We start from the raw sequence: 18,329 nt of genomic DNA on the forward strand, positions 1-18,329 counted from the left end.
CAGTAGCTACTAGACTGAGCTATCGCCTCACAATTTAATTAGAATTTTTTTTAACCAACAGCCTGAAAAATGAAATCGAACGGTACATTAAATTTCACAATTAATACATGCAATATTATTCATGGCACTAACACACTTACTTCACAAGGACATCTTGATTTGGTGACATCAGTGCCTCGGCCATGGCATGAACAAAATGGGGCCAGTTCAAACCAGTATCACAATGAATGGAAAAGGTGTGAACATCCAGTGAGCCTAAAGGGGAAGGTGAACATTCTATTTATAAATCATTTTTGTTTTCCTCAGTAATATGAGCCATTAATTTGATTAAATACATTTACTGCAGAATCATTCGCAGAGATATTAACCAGCTTTAATTTCACAGTCACAAATTTTGAGCAGGGGACACCTCCATCTGCTGCCAGGCTGCAAACAACAATGAGAGCCGTCCTACAAACAGACAGACTCAAAATACTCTCTCCCTCCAAAGAGAACCTTGCACAATGATTGCGTCGAGCTCCAACAGGTTATTAAAAAATGGTGATGCCATTTTCAAAAGAGTTGGTTAGTTAAAGGGCAGCGCTTTTTTTGCTGATTTAAGTCAAAACTCAGAACATAGACTGCTCCGGTCCAGGTTAAGTTTGCCGCATCAGTTACCATGGTGATCTAGCCAGGTTGAAAGAGCGCCAACTTCATGACATTGACAAACCCTGGCTTTAGTCTCAACATACCTCGCTAACCCACTACTCTCGCTTCGTAGTGCAGCCCTCAGAGCAGCATTAGAAAAAAAAATATTGTGAAGGGAGGCAACAACACATCTCCTATGTCAGTGTTCCCAAAATGTTTGATGGGAACCTACTTTTTTACAATGACGACGCATCAACCCCTAATTCCCAAATGAGCAGAATCTAACCTCAGGCTGTGAGACACACCATGGAAATAAATGACTCTTGGATAAAACCGAAATATTATGTTGAAGACTACACATGGTTTTACACATTGACATTCTACATACAGCTACAAAATAAACCTCACCATGTGAGGTTTATAATAACACCAAATAGATTCAATGTATACATACGACAGTCTTGGACAACCACGGAAATTCTGAAACATAAGAGTCACAGACAAATAGCATACGTTGAACACAAACTCACAGTTCGCTGGCTGAGTTGTGATGCCAGGCCTGTAGTTCAAAATCCAGTAGAACATGTGGAAATAGTCCTTCATCGCAGGCCAAAGTTGACTCTTCTCAACCTTTTCTCCGAAATGCACCATGGATAACGAAACACTAAAAACACAGCAAAGCCAAAGCTGTTGAGGAAGTGCTAACACATAACACCAGACATAAAACATTGAGCACATTAGGATGTTAACTGGCTATTTAATTAGTGTTGTTATTGTTTTTCTGAGGGATTTGGTCATTTTACTATTTTAAGATAGTCAAACAGTAATGCTAAGACAGTAATGACTACAGGGCATATCACAACTAAGAATTAACTGTTTTAAATTCAACACAAATTTGTGACTGAACAGTCGTGCTGGAATAAAACCGAAAAGGGAATATTATCAGTTCTTTCTCAAGACCTTTGTTGAAGACTCCCGATGATATCATGGGTGCTGTTGTCTGGTATCCAGTTCATCCAGTATGATTGGCCAAGCTCTGAGGATAGTTTCTCCACAAACCCTCCGAAGTACATACTGTAATGGTATAACTTGTGCCACTCAGAGAGAATCATGGGAAGGGATACATTGTAGTCTTCTTGGCCTGTCAGGGTGCTGTATAACTCTTGACCCTGTGAACACATGATATCAAACAAGACTGTTGCATATATACGAACAAGTTTTACACCTGAGAACTATAAAACAATCCTTTCACCACCAGATGCATATCTGGTATTTCCCAATGTTTCAACTCCCAGAAGATGGATGTTCAGCGCAGCAAGTTGAAATATGCCCTGAGTTTGGGACTCTTGTGGTGCTATGGAGTATTTTTCTTTTCATCAAGTGTCTCCCTTTTATTTCAAACAAGACTGCTAGGTGATGTGACTTTTGCCAATAGTTTCACACATTTCTAAGTGTCAACAGGTGGCTGTAACATATCAAGGAATACAGCATTGCATCAGAAATGACACTAAGTAAGAAAACCCAGATCATCAACATGGATTTAGATGAGTTGAGAGATAAACAGAGAGAGAATGACATTCATCTCTTTTGTTTGTCCCAACAGTGTGTGCACAGGATAATGCTCCTTTGAGGCGTAGTGGGTGTGGTTTGAAAAGGTTAGCTGACAATCATGAAGGAATCTTTGATGTGAGGTAACCAGAACAATCCTAACAGGGTGACGGAGTTTAGGATACAATAGGTGATTGAGACATCAGGGTTTGAGCAGGTTTTAACTTTAATACAAAAGCTAACTGGTAAAATGTGACATAAGACACAGTCTCGTATCACTTGTCTGGTGGAATTGCTAAGCCTGAAATGCTGCTTTTTAAATAATCGACCATGCTAACAGCTTCATCGAATAGATTATTCTTAGAGAACATTTCAAAATTTAAATAACAACAAAATCAACCAAAACATAATACACAAGGAAAAACAGAGCAAAAGAGACATAAACTGGAAGAGGACTTCAGTGGTTTCTTGATTTCGCATAATAACACATACATTTTAATCAAAATTGGTCCATAAAATCCATTCTACTCAAGAAGTTGGTAGTTTTTACCTTCTGAAGCAAAGGAAGCCACTCCATGAGAAGAGAATCCCCAAACATAGAGCTGTTTTGGCAGATCATTGATCTCCAAACCTCGATCTTCACGCTCTCGGTGGACAAGAGCCATTCAAAAGGAGCCAAAGCATCCTCACATGTTAGGGACTCAGATGTCAGACTCTGAAGGAAAAAAAAAAAAAAACTTCGCCTGATTAGAGTTTTCGGTACGACTATCAAGCATTACTTTCATTGTTTTAGAAACAAGTGTGCATGATTTAAACAATATTACTTGTTGTTTAAGAAAATGTGATATACTTATTTCCAACTGAAACGAAGTAATCGCACACGTAGTGGATGTATTTATGTACAGTAAATGTCCCCACATATCATTAGTGTGGCCTAAAAAGTCTGTCTGTCATGACACTTGTTTCAAATCTGAATTTCGCATGAAGTCGATAAAACCATCTGCCCTTCTATAATCTCATGCAATCCCTGCAATCATTGATTAAATCAGAAACCCGATGTCACAACGTGATCTAGAGAAACTTTTTCGTGCTTTTGTCTCAAGTGGGCTGGATTCCTACATGGTCTGCTAACATGTTTGTTGAAGATGTCAATCAGACAGTCTCAGCTGATACACACCGCTGCCGCCAGTATTGTGACAATGACAAAAAAAGCTCGTCAAACATCTCCAGTTCTCAGATCTCTGCAATGGCTCTCAGTATCGCACAGAACTACTGCAAACTTCATGTGCATAAAACAGTGAACAACTCAGGACAAAACTGCCTATTCAATCTTCTGACAAAGGCTGATCTGTCATGCTGGTGAATCCTCACTATTGGCTGTCCCAAAGCTTTAAACTACTCGTGAGGCTGCCTTTAGCCACTATGCAGCCCAATTTTGGAACAGAGACATGTATCACTCTTTTTTCATCCTCAACAGATAACTGTTCTCTTTTGATGATTCTTATTTTCATTTTATAGGCATGTTGTTGCCTTTTTCTCCACATTCTCCTGTTCGTTTTTTTCCCATGACTCACAAAGCACTTTATGAATCGAGAAATGCACTGCCTGTCTGAATGCTGACACGGTTGCCAAAATGTGCAGTCCACACGTCAAAGCAGTGACGGGGGCTGACTAAACTGTGACAAAGAGAGATAGCATGTGATGTGAGCATACCTTCATTATCACTTCCATCACACTGTCCAGGACATGACCCATCCAAACACTTGCCTCATATGGGTTTGTCAGCAGAGTTAGATACATGGTTTGGACTTGATCAGCATCGTTCAAGATATTGTCCATCATTTCTGCAAAAGCAGGTCCACAACAAACACAGCAGAGACAAAGTTGAGCCATTTCTATTAAGAGTTAAATGTGAATTGCTTTTTAGTTTATAAAACGGCACAATATTTGAGACAGAAATCCCCCCTCAGTCTCCCTCCCATGTACCTTTGCTACAGTACCTTTTGTACTTGGTGGAGGTTCTTTAGGATGGAGTGTTACAGTTTTTCTTTGTGTGTGAGTGTGTATTCATTTCCCTCGTACAAAGTCTACTTCAGTTCGAAATGTTATACCTTTCATCAGTCCCTTGAGAAAGGGTATGAACCATTCAGGTTATATAGAACATGAACTCTAGCAGAGAGCACAAGAGTGACTGTGGCAACACGGGAGAGAAAATGTAAGTCATTCTCTTTTAAAAACGGTGCTGTGAGTGCGATAAGATGTAGTCATTCATTTATGTTTTACTTCCAAGTTTTTGGTTAAAAAAAAAAATCCTTTTCTCTCTTTCTTAACAGGGCATAACATTGTTTATGTGTGTGAGTAGAAAATACCACCAGCTTTTTAGAACAGCAGTTGAAATGAAAGATGTATTACAATGAGTCAGTGTAATGACAGAGGAACAGGCTCACTGTGAGCAGCTCTTTACCTTCAACAGTACCAAGAGTGAGAGTCGCTGTCTGCATGGACTGAAAGCCAGTTCTGAGGATGCTCTGAACAACCATGTCCAACTCAGGGACAAACTTTACAATTTCCAACAGCACTTGACCGACCCCCAAAAATCTGCCAAAGCATAAGACCAAGCCACAAAATATAGGGTTCATATTACTGTGGATACTCAAGAGTCTTCGTGTGATATTTGCAGGAAGAATTCAAACAATTTCAATATGTTTAACTTTCCATGAAAATGTATTTACACCACCTGAAATCTTGTCTGTAAAGAACTGTTGTAAAAGCTGTTAACATTTGTGTGACATTCCAGAGCCACATTCAACTGCTTGAAGTCTATGTAGTTTTGTGGGTTTTTTTGCACTGTTTGACAACCTCCAGTCAATTAGTTTTACAGCAGTTTGATAATGCGTCCTCAGTAGACACTGTACTTACAGCTCCTCCTCAATGTTTTGCGGTTGTGTATCCATGCTACGCCGGTTCCTCGTGATGTTGGGCCCTCCAGGGGATGAACCTCCCATCAGACTGTGGAGAAGGCCTTCGGCAAAGGACACGTCATGTTGAGCGACATGCCTACTCCAGACCAATAAAGCCTGAGGAAAACAGGAGGAAAAGGAGAAAGAGAGATAAGGCCAGGCTGAATCCCCCGTCAATATGTGTATCATATGTCATCTTCGTGTCATTTTATTCCACGACGTTACATTCGACTACAGCAGTGAGCTATAAGCAGTGCATGCAGGAGCAGCAACTGCTAACTCCCAAAAGTACATTTTTGTCATAATGTTACCATTTTTTGCTCACTTTTTCACCTTTGCTGAGACTTTTGGCAGAGGTGCTCTCATCAACATTGGAGGAGACACTTTGTGGACTGGACTGAGTGTTAGTCAGTGTTTCCAAGTTAGTCAACAATTTGACCAGGATCAGACATCAGTGTAGGTCATTGGAGCCAAGCTGACCCCAAGGCCCTGAGGCTGTTCCCTACACATCTCGGGGTGATGACTAATGGGACTCTGCAACAGGGGGCTGGATGCCATTATGGATGTATCTTTGCAAAGGCCTGGCTCCATCACAACCTGATGGGTGGATGGTGTTCAGGGCCAACAGAGCTGAACTCCAGCGGGACATGGGGATGCGAAGAGGTATCAGTGAAGGGTGTTTGCTGGAGGTCAAATTCTTGTTTCCTTGCCAACCATTATTTGCCCAAAGAACTGATGAGTGTGCTTGTTGTTGCCAAAGCCACAGAATTATATAAACTCATCAGCAGTCACATCTTGATTGGAAACATCCCAAATTGACATGGCCTGAGGACAGCACAGGGCAGGAAAGCCCTGTAGCTGATGATTCAACTGCCCAGAACACCACTGGTACCCATCTAATTAGCATCAGGGATATTGATGACTGGACGGGCCTCCCCATAGGGCAATACTTGCTGGCGCAATACAGCCTGTTCCCCCTGCTGCTGTCTGGCTACAGAGCAGCTTTTTCTCTGAAAAACAGTCTCATTTACACTTAGACTGAATGGCCCGATATTATGGTAAAATACTGTAGCGTAAACCTACGTGGTTCTTTTACATTAAAACAAAAACAAAAAAAGTTTTTCAGAGCAAAGATATTTTTTGCTGCAACAAAATATATAACTTCTATATATCTTCTGTATGTGTTGTACTTGTTATTTTGTTATAAACTGAATGTATATGAAATGCTGAGAACTTACACAACTGTCTCAGGAGACATGTGACAGATAGCAGTATACTGTACGTCATTAGCACATGAGCACTGTGGCGTGCTGTAAACTGTTAACTTGCGTGTACAATGTGACCAGCTGACTGCACTTGTTTACTAATTGATGTCTGTCTGACTGTTTGACTGAGCACGCGATGTAATGACAACATCAGCTGACATGCTGATTGGGAATTATCTCATCAAAACACAGCAACCGTAGTGGCAGCGCTAATTGGATATCCTTGAGTGTTCTGCTCCCCAGGTGCGGCCTGGGACTCACTTGTTGCTATGGCTAACAGCTTTCACGTGGCTGCAGGCTAATTATTTTGCACATTCTGAATCTAATTACTTGTGAAGGTGAGGACTGAAAATGAAAGTTAGGGGGAAGCCTAGAGAGATAAGTATTTGATATGAAGGAGAGAAGGAGAGAAAGAGAGAAAGAGCATGACAATTCTCTAAAATGCTGTGCTGATAAAATGGTCTGCTGACAATAATAAAATTCACATGAATCAAGCGTACCTGCTTGGCCACCTTGTCTGGACTGATCCAGCCCAGGAGCATGTCCACGGTGCCTGTCGCACACGCTGCTGTTAACCACAAAGGGTTGCTGCTGTTGTCACACAGGTAGGAATGCACCAGTTCCTTGTCAAAGGTGAGGCCAATAGCCTAAGGAAGAAATATAGACAATTAAACCATATTAAAAGAAATGTGTTTAAAAACATGGAATTCAGTCACACAACAACAGTCACAATATATGTTTATACAAGGACAACACGAAATCAGTATTGGTTATTGGCACCTGACTAGTTTAACTTGTAACTGCAAGTTCAAATAAGATTTCCTTCATGGAAATCTCCTTAAATTAGATTGATACTCAAATGTGGCAGAAGAGACCCCATGCTTCAGAGCGGGATGGGCAGATTGGCAGCCCTGAAAAAAGCTATTTTTCACACTGAAATCTGGTGTATGCAATATGATATAATGCTAATCTTGAATGCAGTTGGACAATAACTTTGAAAAGGCAAGTTTTACTCGACAATTATATGTTCTGTTCTAAATATAATAAAGTATGCCTATTTCGAGGATAGGCTCATCAAATGTGGATTGGGACAACACGTACCTTGTCCAATGGTATACGAACATCTTGTAAAACCTGTTGCACCATTTCTCCCAGTGAGCCATTGTGCAATGTGACAACATCTCCGAGAGACAGGGTCACATCTGAGCAGAATTAAAGTCACATCATTGCAATCAGCATTTCTTGGTGTGTGTGTTTTTTTTTTTTATCTGTCAGTATTTTAATTTCTCTACAAAGATAGATTTCATGTTGTCATTCCAAGCTACCATTACAAGAAGTTATACCACAGAGCTAGAGTGTATTCAGTGAGAAAAAACTATAAATAAAGTGAAATATTGTTAGATGTACCAAAAAACATTTCTAGATGTACAGAACTTCTCAAAGGAGATATAGGGGTGAGGACAGGGGACATTGATTTTTCTTTGTACTTATTACAAATTTATATATATATACATATATATAATTATTGACCATAATCATATATATATATATATATATATATATATATATATATATATATATATATATATATATATATATATATATATGATTATGGTCAATAATTATAAGCTTTGTTTTCTCTTGCTCCTTTTTAAGTATAAAAAAATACTCTCCAAATTGCAAGGTCACTGCAGCTGGATCATAAAGTGTATTATATTTACCTTTGCCAGGCCAGTGTTGAACATAGTGCATGACATTGATGCCTCCAGCAACAAAAGGGTTCACAATGGAGACGTAGCCACCAGCTTCAGGGAAATGACTCTGGATGACATGCATTGCACTGGCGAGACCAAGAGAGAGAAACTCTTAATGCTCAAAGTGAGACAAGCTGCATGCAACAACAAATAACAAACACAAGCTCCACCTGCTGTTTCTGATGTCTGAGACAATGGGGGTGGTCAAACAGTGTTAGAACAAAGTTTTAACATGAAATACAGTTTCTCTTAATCGATATCAACAGGTAGATTTTCTTGTAGTTCAGTATCTTTGACCTTCATCATCCTTACACCAAACATTAAATAGCATCTGTGTTTTCAAAGGTCAAAAAAAGTGGAAACCGTAACATGACACATCATAAAACAAGATCTGCAGTCTGCTGTTATTGTCTTTGTGTTATTCTACCATGCCATCATAGGCTGCTCTGTATTAAACTCACTTAGCTTTGTCCAGCTGCGTTTCATTCACTTTAAATTGTTCAGTCAATAAAAGTATGTTACCTCTGTATGTTGGTGAGAAGTGCCTCAAAGGTGTCCACCACCTGGTCAACAGAGCCTGAGTAAAAGAGCTGGGGAATGTTTAAGAAACTCTCCCACAACAAGCTCTGATTTTGCAGCTGTTGGAACACAGCCACTGCAATTCCAGCCACCTCCACCAGCTCAGCCGGTCTTGTTCGCATCACCTCCGTCAGCACCTGATAATCAGACGCAACTTCTGAGTCAAAATAACAAATCTCAGCAAAGAAAAAAGCTTTTAAAAATGTTCTCTTTGCACCATTAAGAACATTAAAACATGAAAGCAAAAAATACCGTAATTAATCCAGATAGTTATGGGAGTTCTAGCTGGGACCAACTGGATGTTCTGGCCCAGTGGTTCATACTTTACCAGGAAAGTTTTCAATGGAATGATGACAACCTTCACACACCTGGTTGAGTGTCAAAAGAGAGACTTCAAACGCAGAGTTGTTGCTTTTGCAGAAGGAGACCAGAGCGTAGGTCAGGGGGCCTGGTGAGGTTTGGTTGATCATGGGCAGAGTCAAGGTGCAGATGGCCCTCTTTAACATGTTCACTGACTCCAACATCTTGTTCAGGGCCTCCTGCGGGACACAGATTCAGCTTATTACAATTAAGCATCAATCAAGTCGAGGTACTGATTTACTCACTGAGTTATGAGGAGATTTTCTGATTGTGGACAGTTTCCAAAATCCAAATGTCATATCTCACAATAGTAGCAAAGTTTCTTTTTACCTTCTTGTTTTTTTTTGATTGGTGCCATTTGTTTATCTGCAGTATAAAAACTATAAGAGGTGTAATGTGGCCCAAGGAAGCATTCATTAAATTCTAGGGCAGATCTTTCTAGTTGGTCCATGTTACACCTTAGGAGTGGCACAAATTATTGAGTCTTCAGAGTATCACATAACAATACACTTGCAATACAATATCGTGACACCAGTGCAAGCTGTAAACTGATTCATTTGTTTGTTTTTGTGACTTCTTTTAAAATTTGGCACAGATCATTTCTGCTCTCAAGTGAAAATCTTCTCGCAAGTAGGCAAACAGACAAAATAATATATATACTGGATATCTTTACTGAACCTGTAAACCTTGTTATGGATCTTCTCAGAGGAGAAGAGAAGCGTTGAGATCATTTGCTGTTAACTTTCGATGCATAAAGGATCGAGTCAGGTTCGGAGAACAGGCTCTGCCTTGTTCTCTGCTGTCATTGTACGCTTATGACACCCACCTGATCATCCACAAGAGTTGATGTCACGGAGTTTATGACAGAGACATTGTGAGGGTGACCTTGGCTTGATGAACCTTTAAAAGAAAAACACAGTGAGAAACTGCAGCAAAAACAACATCACAGCCATCATACAACATGAAGATGAAAATGGCACAGGAAAGTCTCTTTTTTTAATTAAATTGTCAAAAATGCAAAACAGTACATTTCTTGAATCAATTTTTGGAAGTGTATGTATTTTTCTTCTTGCATGGACTTATATAAAATGAGTTTTCAGCCACTCTTTTTAATAAAAAGCTGTAACCTAGAGACATGAGAGTATAGTTACGCCTTTAGACTGATATCAGCTTGGCTTTGCCTGAACAGAAACCAAACAAAAAAAATTCAAATTTAGTAGTCAAGCAGCTACAGTAAGCTAGGCTGAAGTAAAGGAGCTAAATAACTCCAGGCTTCAGCTACATCTTGTGTTTTTCCAAAATATGTTTCTAATCTCATAAAAGTGCGTGTTTTTCCCCAACTGTTCAAACAGGTTCAACGGGATGTCCACGTATAATAATCAAAATAGCTTAAGATCTCTGTATTGTATTGAGCCTCGACTTAAGGAGAAAAATAAAGTCATCTAAAGTGCTTAATTGTTCCTTGGAAATGATGAAAATGTGATTTTGGTGTTGATGTGTATAAAAAAAGGAAGCGACATAAACATACCGAAAATCTGGTTCAAGGTCTCAATCATTGCAGCTGGATTGTTCTCCTTGGGAAAGTTGAAAAGACTCCTTCCATGAAGCAGGTTGTCCAATGGGGAACTTTTCCTATCATCCAGTCAATTATAAGATGAAGCAATTAGGACTCTTGAAGAAATGTTTGAAACAAGAAGACCATCACAATCTGGCTGGAAACACCACAAATTTCAAAATATTTGTTTCAAACTTGCTGTTGAATGTTGCCATGTGAAGACAAACAAAATGAGCCAAGAGACGAGAAAGAAAGAAATTTCAGATTATAGTGGAAAATCAGAGCAGAGTGAACAAGCGACGATGTCAGTCCACCCTGATGCAGATAACAAAACCTGCTTTCAGGACGGTATGACAAAGATTAACATTTGAACAAAAGCTAATTCCTCAGTAGGTTAAAGGTACCAAAAACAGGTTTTCCTATCAGGGACTTTACCCTGAGTTGGGAATTTCAACAATAAATGTTTGTGTTTTGTTTGTGTTTCTAAAGTATTATATGCCAATATTGTGTGCCAAGGTGGCACAGTGGTGCAGTGGTTCGCACTGTCGCCTCACAGCAAGAAGGTTCTGGGTTCGAGCCCTGGCTTGAGCACAGGATCTTTCTGTGTAGAGTCTCCATGTTCTCCCTGTTCCTGTGTGGGTTCTCTCTGGTACTCCAGCTTCCTCCCACAGTCCAAAGACATCAAGAGGGGACGAGGCTGATTGATACTCTAAATTGACCGTAGGTGTGGCTGTGAGTGTGAATGGTTGTCTGTCTCTCTGTGTTGGCCCTGTGTTGGACTGGCAATGAAAGCTACTTGGAAAGGCTCCAGCCCCCTTAACAGAATGAGCAGAAGAAAATGGATGGATGGATGGATGGATGGATGGATTATATGACAAATCTAAAGAGTTGTTTTGAAAGAAGAACAGAAACAACAGAACAAAAAAATGTCTGTAAATTTACTTTTTTTGATATAACATTCTGTGTCCTTAACTCACTATTGTTTTTCAATTCAACATACCTAATGGTCTGGAGAAAATATACATATTGATCTTCATAAATCCACTTCCAGATGAAAAACGGAAAAAAAAACATACGGATTGGCGATTGATTAAGAATTCAGCAATTGTAATAACTGAACCTGCACCACAGTAGTGATGAACCGGAGTCGATCCGGAGATAAAATCTTTCTCTGACACATTCTTTTTCTTTGGCTAACATTGGGTTTTTCATTTCTAAACTTGTGCTTCTCATTCCAAACCAATGTTGAATTATGAATTCATGAGACTTTATGCAGATTTAGCCATAGACTTCTTTCAAGCTAATCCCTCCACACCTGTAAACACCTGACTCATTCCCTCCGTAGAGGGATGGCTGTTTGCGAGTCACCATGATCACAATGACTCAGCATATTGTGATACTGCTATGCTGCGAGTCCCTCAAGCGCTTGAAGCACATGTTTTTGATCACATTACGGGCCAACGCTGACATTTCAGACTGCGGTATTTCCAGGTTCCATGAAAACTTCTATAAATAAGAATTTGGTGTTCATGCATTATAGATAACATGAAGACTATACAGGTGACAGTGCTGTACCTTGCAGCCTCCTTGGATCTATATGCAGACTTTGATGTTGTCGGGTTTATCAGGCGTGACTTGTTGTGACAGGTGCTGTCTGTGTTGCACATCAGGGTCTGCAGGAAAGGGAAGAAGCCTGTGCTGGGCAGGTTTCGAGGTCCCACATAACCTAGAAGTGATGAGATAAAATGTTTTTGTGGTGACAGCTGCGGTGTTTTTTTACATTAGTTAACCTGTAGTAAGCAATATGACCCGACAAAACAGGAGATCTCAACCAAGGCCAATGTAAAACAAAAATATAGTTTTTGTTAGACAGATGTATCCAAAAATGCAATGAGATCTCAGTTGCTCATGAGACCCCACCCCTCCTTCAGGTTAGGCGAAAATCTGCATCATTGTTTTTACGTAATCTCGCAAACACAGAGACTAAGTACTTTCTTAGCGGATGTAAAAAATGTGTTTCACCCAACATTGTTGAGCCTCTCTGTGCAGAGAGATGTGTTTACTGAGTCTGACAGGACATCTTTCATATTCACCAGCAGAAAGGCCAAAGTTCAGCAGGATTTGTGACATCACACTTACAGACACTCTCTACGTTTAAGAGCAGACTTAAGACCTGCCTTTAAAATAAAGCTTGTAGTTAGGGCTGCTTAGGCTAGCTCTTAGATATGCTACTGTAGGCTTAGACTGCCAGGGGACCTCCCATGATGAACTGGGCATCTCTTTCCTCCTCTCTGTCCCCTTACAAATCATACGTGTTACGAACTCGTCTTCTTCTCCGCAGTCTTTGTGCTTCCCCACTTCCCAGATATCTGACTGCTGCTGCTGCTGGAGGAGACTACAGACCTGAAGAGGCTCAGGCTGCCAACCAGAGCATCACTATTAGTACTAGTAGTATTTATATCAGTATTCAAATACTGTACTAGCATTAACATCAGCATTGTGTTTATGTTGAATTTGCTATTGTTTGCTGCCACCCCCCCCCCCCCCCCCCCCATCCCCAGTCCCTCAGTCTATCTCTCCGCTCGTCTTTCACCTTCCAGCATGGTCATGTCCCTGTCTGTTTGTGTGTGTGTGTGTGTGTGTGTGTGTGTGTGTGTGTGTCTGTCTGTCTGTCTGTCTGTCTGTCTCTCTCTCTCTCTCTCTCTCTCTCTCTGCCTGTCTTTCCAGTTCTGCTTCAAAGCAGAAGGCCGTTCCCACTGTGCCTGGATCTGCTTGACTTGACTTGGCATTCAATCAACATTCAGTCATGATGCTGCAATACACTCATGCACATACACTATGACAGTTACACTTCCCAGGAAGTCAATATTTGCATAGACTGTATATTTTACATGAGTATTATTTGAAGAATGACTAATGGAACAACCAGTATCAGACAAGTGCAAAGTATCATTCAAAGCTAGATCTTTTTTTGTCCTTTAAACAAGTGTGAAGTGTGTTTTGACTCAGAAGATTTAGACAGAATTAACATTAGTGCCTGCCCACCCACTACCATTCATTGCTCTAGGCGAACTAGCAGGCAGTCTCTTTCGGTCTCAGCTCCCTAACGCACAGAGGAGAGGAGGAGATCTTTTTGTTTGGCTAAAGGGAGGATGCCATTTCTACCAAAAAGTTGGCATTTCCTTTATCACTTGACAACACAGCATATCATTTGTTATTTAAACAGATCTGCTATCATTAGTTTTCAATTAGGAATCTTTATTACAAACCTGCAAATGACTAAACAACAGGAGCCTATGATTATTCCTGTCTCTATAACGCTCTTACAAGTAAGCAGGACTTTAGGTTGGAGAGTTACGTTGCTTACTTTACTACACGCAACTCCTCACTGACGTGGCAGTGAAGACGGTATACTGCCTATATGACACAAACAAGCCAGCAGACAGCACTTAACAGGGATGGGAAGTCTTATTGTTCCAACTGAATAGACTGTGGGTACAAAAAAGCAAAGCTAGGATGATTAAATTACATACAATCCCTGTATCTTTAGAATCTGATCTGGCAACAAAAAAATAAATAAAAGGAGTGAACAAAAGTGGGAGGTTGGACGGTTCCAGTTAATAGCAGGACAAAGTCAAAAGGCTCACCTTGCACCTTTAAAGGGAGATGACAAATGTTACTAGTGTTGCTTCGTGTATTTTTCTAGTATCACACATAGGAGCCTTAAACTCATTCCTTGTGACTGCTGCACACAGAAGTTTCATTAGTTTCAAGCTGAATATACATGCCTGATTCTTTCTGTACTCTGGAGTCACCAAGAAGTAATACAAGAGGGGACAAAAACTTCTTTGCGAGTGATGAGGAATTTTGTCCGGTATCCTCTTTTCGAACTTCTTTGGGCTCCATCCTTATAATTCGTCTGTAAGCATAAGAGCTGACCTGACCCCGGGCCTTGACCTGGGGCTGGGAGTGGACCTGTGGAGTGTAATGGCAGCACCCATTCCCTGGCTCGGGCATTTGGGCCCAGGCTTCACGGGGCTTGGATCACAGCACTGGTGGTTTCCGGATAATCAATATCACAATCGTTACTCGACATAAACAAATCAAGACAAATCAAAGCAGCACAACAATGAAGGTAGCCGGTTGGATGGTCCTAGGGTGTTGATTTGAGCCCCACTGATTCACTGCGACACAAGTAGGGGCTAAAACTCCCTCGTGGGTTGAGGACTTTTGAGGTGGGCCATCCTGATCTCATGGGAGATGGATGAATGCTGAGCGTCTGGCCGCAGCGACTCTCCTCCTGAGCAATCAAGACTCTGATTTCTGAGCAATAAAGACCCTGAATTCTCTCTTTCAGTGGATAAAAGAATTTATGGAAGACGCCACAGGTTGACTCGCAGCCCCAGGTCAAGGCCCGGGGTCAGATCAGCTCTTATCCTTACAGACAAATTGTGAGGGTTCGGCCCAAGGAAGTTCGAAAAGAGGATACCAGAGAAAATTCCTCATCAGTGAGTTTAAAACACCTTAGCGAGAACCTGAAAGTCAAAATATACTTTTAGGGTGACATATTGGTTGAATATGTGCCAAGAATAATGAAGTCTTCAGACAAAGTATGCAGAAGTCTTCAAATATAAAGAATTTGTCGTAAATTCTGTCCCTCACTCCTCAAATAGATGCACCCAATTCTAATCACCCGTGAATACAAAGGTAGAAGTGTGTGTGTGTGTGTGTGTGTGTGTGTGTGTATGTGTGTGTGTGCGAGCACGCGCTTGAGCGTGTGTATGTGTGTGTCCACTTCCTTGAGCACTAATGAGCCCTCAATCACTCCGATTGAAGGAGCACAAACATGGCGTCAGGGATTGGCTGACACCTCAAGGACTATTAATGATTGCAGACTCTACCATTAGTTTACTCTGATTGTGAAGCTGGAATGTTCCCCGACATGCTGTTGCAACCCTTAAAAATGACTTATTGTAACCTGTGGCGCATATCAAGTTTTTTTTTTAATGCAAACTTCAGTCAAGTCAATTGTTTCTTTTAATCTTAAAGAAACAAGATCACTTCAGAATGATTCCGTTAGTGTTTAACTTTGGTTTAACTTTCTCTGAGAAGCACACAGGCTTGACCAGGTGTCCAGTATTTGCCAGTTTTGTTTGCATTGCAAAATCCTGTCTCAGTGCGTAAAGATTTGTCTTTATTAAGTCCTGTTTGTTATTAAGGGCTATTGAAATAAACTCCACAAGCACAAAAAAGAAACAGATCAAGGAACCCACATGCAGGCAAGTACCAGTTTAAACATTTTGGCCGATACAAATTACTGATTAGTAACATCAATGAACTTGATGATGTTGATATGATCAACAAAAAAACATGTACTCATCATTTTTAATTTTATCTCAAAAACATTTGGAAAGGCCTGTCAATCATACTGCATTCCTGCATCGCAGCACGTAAACTAGTGTTAAGTTATAGGTTATTTTTACAGCTTGCATCAAGCGTCTAACTTGATGAATGTCCAGTGTAAATCACATCTGTGAAGAAGTTTGTAGCGTGAATCCAAATATGACAAGGTTTGAAACAGTTTCATCACTCATCAGACCTCTTCACAGCAACAAGACATTAGTGTCTATTAAAGTGCGCAGCATGTTTTAAGTGAGACCCTTAAAAAATTATACAATATATGTTGTATTCAATATATTTAAACATGTCTTGACGATATTCTCACTGACCAAACTGAAACAACTTGCCCCTCCCCCACACACACACACACACCATGTATATTAGACCAGTTGTGCTTATCAGACCAAGAAATGAAAACAAGCTTGAACTGATATGAGTGCCGATACATCAGGCCACTTTACTCACATGTGTCTTTCACTATCGCAGGGAACTGTTGGCGAGTCACAGCAATGATGATGAAGATGACCAGAGGCCAGATGACGAGGGTCAGGGACCATACCTACCAGAAGACAACAGTCATTGACCAGTAACATCTATTTATGATGCGTTAATTATCAAAATGATGCCGGGATTTAGCTAATAATTTATTTGAAAAAAAAATTCTCCATCAAGCTGCATGATAAATATGGAATGACCTTTACTGATTTGTACAACACCGCCCTTTACTGTCCCTTACCGGCTGTCTGATGACCCCCAGGCCGTTCTTCCACAGAAGAAGCCGCAGCTGCCGGAGGAAGGCCATCAGTAGACGAAGCTAGAGTGAAAAGAAATATTACCTGGAAATTAGATGTCAGTCCATTTATAGAGCAGCGGTTCCAGTAAGGGACGCGCCGGTAAATTGGCTGTGTACTGCGCAGATCCATCGCTGCAAATAAGATATGCTTTCGCGGATAGTAATGGCCGATGTTTATGTGATGACACGAAAAGACTGTCAATAAATGAACAAACAAAAACACCTTTCAGTGTCACCATATAACATCATCATATCAATATGATTAAGTGGAATGGAAATTAGGAAATCAATGTAAGACAACGACTAAAAAGAGCTACTGGCGAGCTTGAGTTTGGTCTAACATTAATTTTTGAATATTTCCATTTGTTTTCCAGACATAAAACGAATAAAGATGAACAAAAGCAACACAAACACAGGAATAAAAATTTAAAAAAAAATAAGGAAACATGAGCACTTCATCATCCGCATGAACATCGGATGAGAAAGTCACAATCTGGCCACCCCAAATTTCCACAGATGCTAAGATTCCTGTGCAGCTATGAATGTTTTAAATTAGATATGGCACTGAGATCAACTGACAGTCATGTGAATATGATGGAGCAAACCTATCGATACTTTTGTGACTTCATACCATGATCATTGTAATACAGCCCAAACCCAGGTTCGAAATGTTGTGGTGGGCACTTAACTGCAGGTTAATCAGTTTCTCAACATGAAAATATCGTTACTATGGTGCTCATCAGGAATCACCAAAGAAAACCAAGCATTCTGAATTTTCAGTAGGTCTTAAAATGTTTTTTCAGTTTCTTCCAGAGTTTATTTTGACAACTTTAACTGTTAGGGTTTTTTTTTTTTTTAAATATATGTACATAAGCTATGCAGTATTTACAGTCAGGTAGTAAAATTTACTTTTTTGTCCATGAGCCAATGGCTAGGGAATGTATACATGGCATGTTTTTCCAGCATTTTGCCAATTTGTCTAATTTTAGCAGCACTTGGCTATTTATGCTAATTTTGTGCCCTGGGTGTTTGTATCGGAAGCAACACAAATTGTACAATTATGAATCCCAATCATTAATTAATATTAATATTAATAACCCAATTAAACCTCAATAAACTTGAAAAGTAACGTTAGAAATCGTCCATTTTCCTAACTAACCTGGCTGCGTTTGTTCTCCGACTTTGGTCCGACGGTCTGTTTTCTACCTGAGAAAATACATGGCGCCGCAGCTGGATGCGCTCCGGCAAGAAAAAAAGAGAAGAAAAAAAAAAAGACAAAACCTTCGCTCTAAACAACAACAACAAAATGCAAAATCCTTTTAAAATGATCCCCTAGGATGTATTAACGTGTTCCGAGTCCTTCTGCTAATGTGACTCTGGCTGCGTGTGTCAACCTGAGGGAGGCGTTTCCTCTGCCTACTACCTGGATGCTTCACTCGGGTCTTACACCCCAGGTACGAGTGACACTCGAGGGGCGTGACCTCACCG

General features: G+C 40.3%; 1 protein-coding gene across 1 annotated transcript in view; it reads right to left on the bottom strand.

Annotated features, from left to right (window-relative positions):
* The window catches only part of abca12 (ATP-binding cassette, sub-family A (ABC1), member 12), a 73,279-nt gene extending 55,018 nt beyond the window's left edge, over window positions 1–18,261 (bottom strand). The window contains exons 1-18 of the mRNA XM_086219933.1: window positions 18,001–18,261; window positions 16,785–16,862; window positions 16,514–16,607; window positions 12,224–12,374; window positions 10,622–10,725; window positions 9,920–9,993; window positions 9,102–9,272; window positions 8,677–8,870; window positions 8,122–8,240; window positions 7,502–7,602; window positions 6,901–7,047; window positions 5,095–5,252; window positions 4,640–4,773; window positions 3,889–4,019; window positions 2,726–2,890; window positions 1,588–1,796; window positions 1,158–1,291; window positions 141–255 (exon numbers count right to left, since the gene is read on the bottom strand). Of these exons, the coding sequence (XP_086076059.1) occupies window positions 141–255; window positions 1,158–1,291; window positions 1,588–1,796; window positions 2,726–2,890; window positions 3,889–4,019; window positions 4,640–4,773; window positions 5,095–5,252; window positions 6,901–7,047; window positions 7,502–7,602; window positions 8,122–8,240; window positions 8,677–8,870; window positions 9,102–9,272; window positions 9,920–9,993; window positions 10,622–10,725; window positions 12,224–12,374; window positions 16,514–16,607; window positions 16,785–16,850 (2,267 nt within the window). The 5' untranslated portion in view covers window positions 16,851–16,862; window positions 18,001–18,261. The remainder of the gene's footprint in view (window positions 1–140; window positions 256–1,157; window positions 1,292–1,587; window positions 1,797–2,725; window positions 2,891–3,888; window positions 4,020–4,639; window positions 4,774–5,094; window positions 5,253–6,900; window positions 7,048–7,501; window positions 7,603–8,121; window positions 8,241–8,676; window positions 8,871–9,101; window positions 9,273–9,919; window positions 9,994–10,621; window positions 10,726–12,223; window positions 12,375–16,513; window positions 16,608–16,784; window positions 16,863–18,000) is intronic.
* Window positions 18,262–18,329: the final 68 nt, after the last annotated feature.

The sequence above is a fragment of the Aulostomus chinensis genome, chromosome 12 (assembly GCF_037954235.1).
Source record: "Aulostomus chinensis isolate RoL2024-O1b breed Wild chromosome 12, RoL_Achi_v1.0, whole genome shotgun sequence".
Classification (NCBI taxonomy): Eukaryota; Metazoa; Chordata; class Actinopteri; order Syngnathiformes; family Aulostomidae; genus Aulostomus; species Aulostomus chinensis.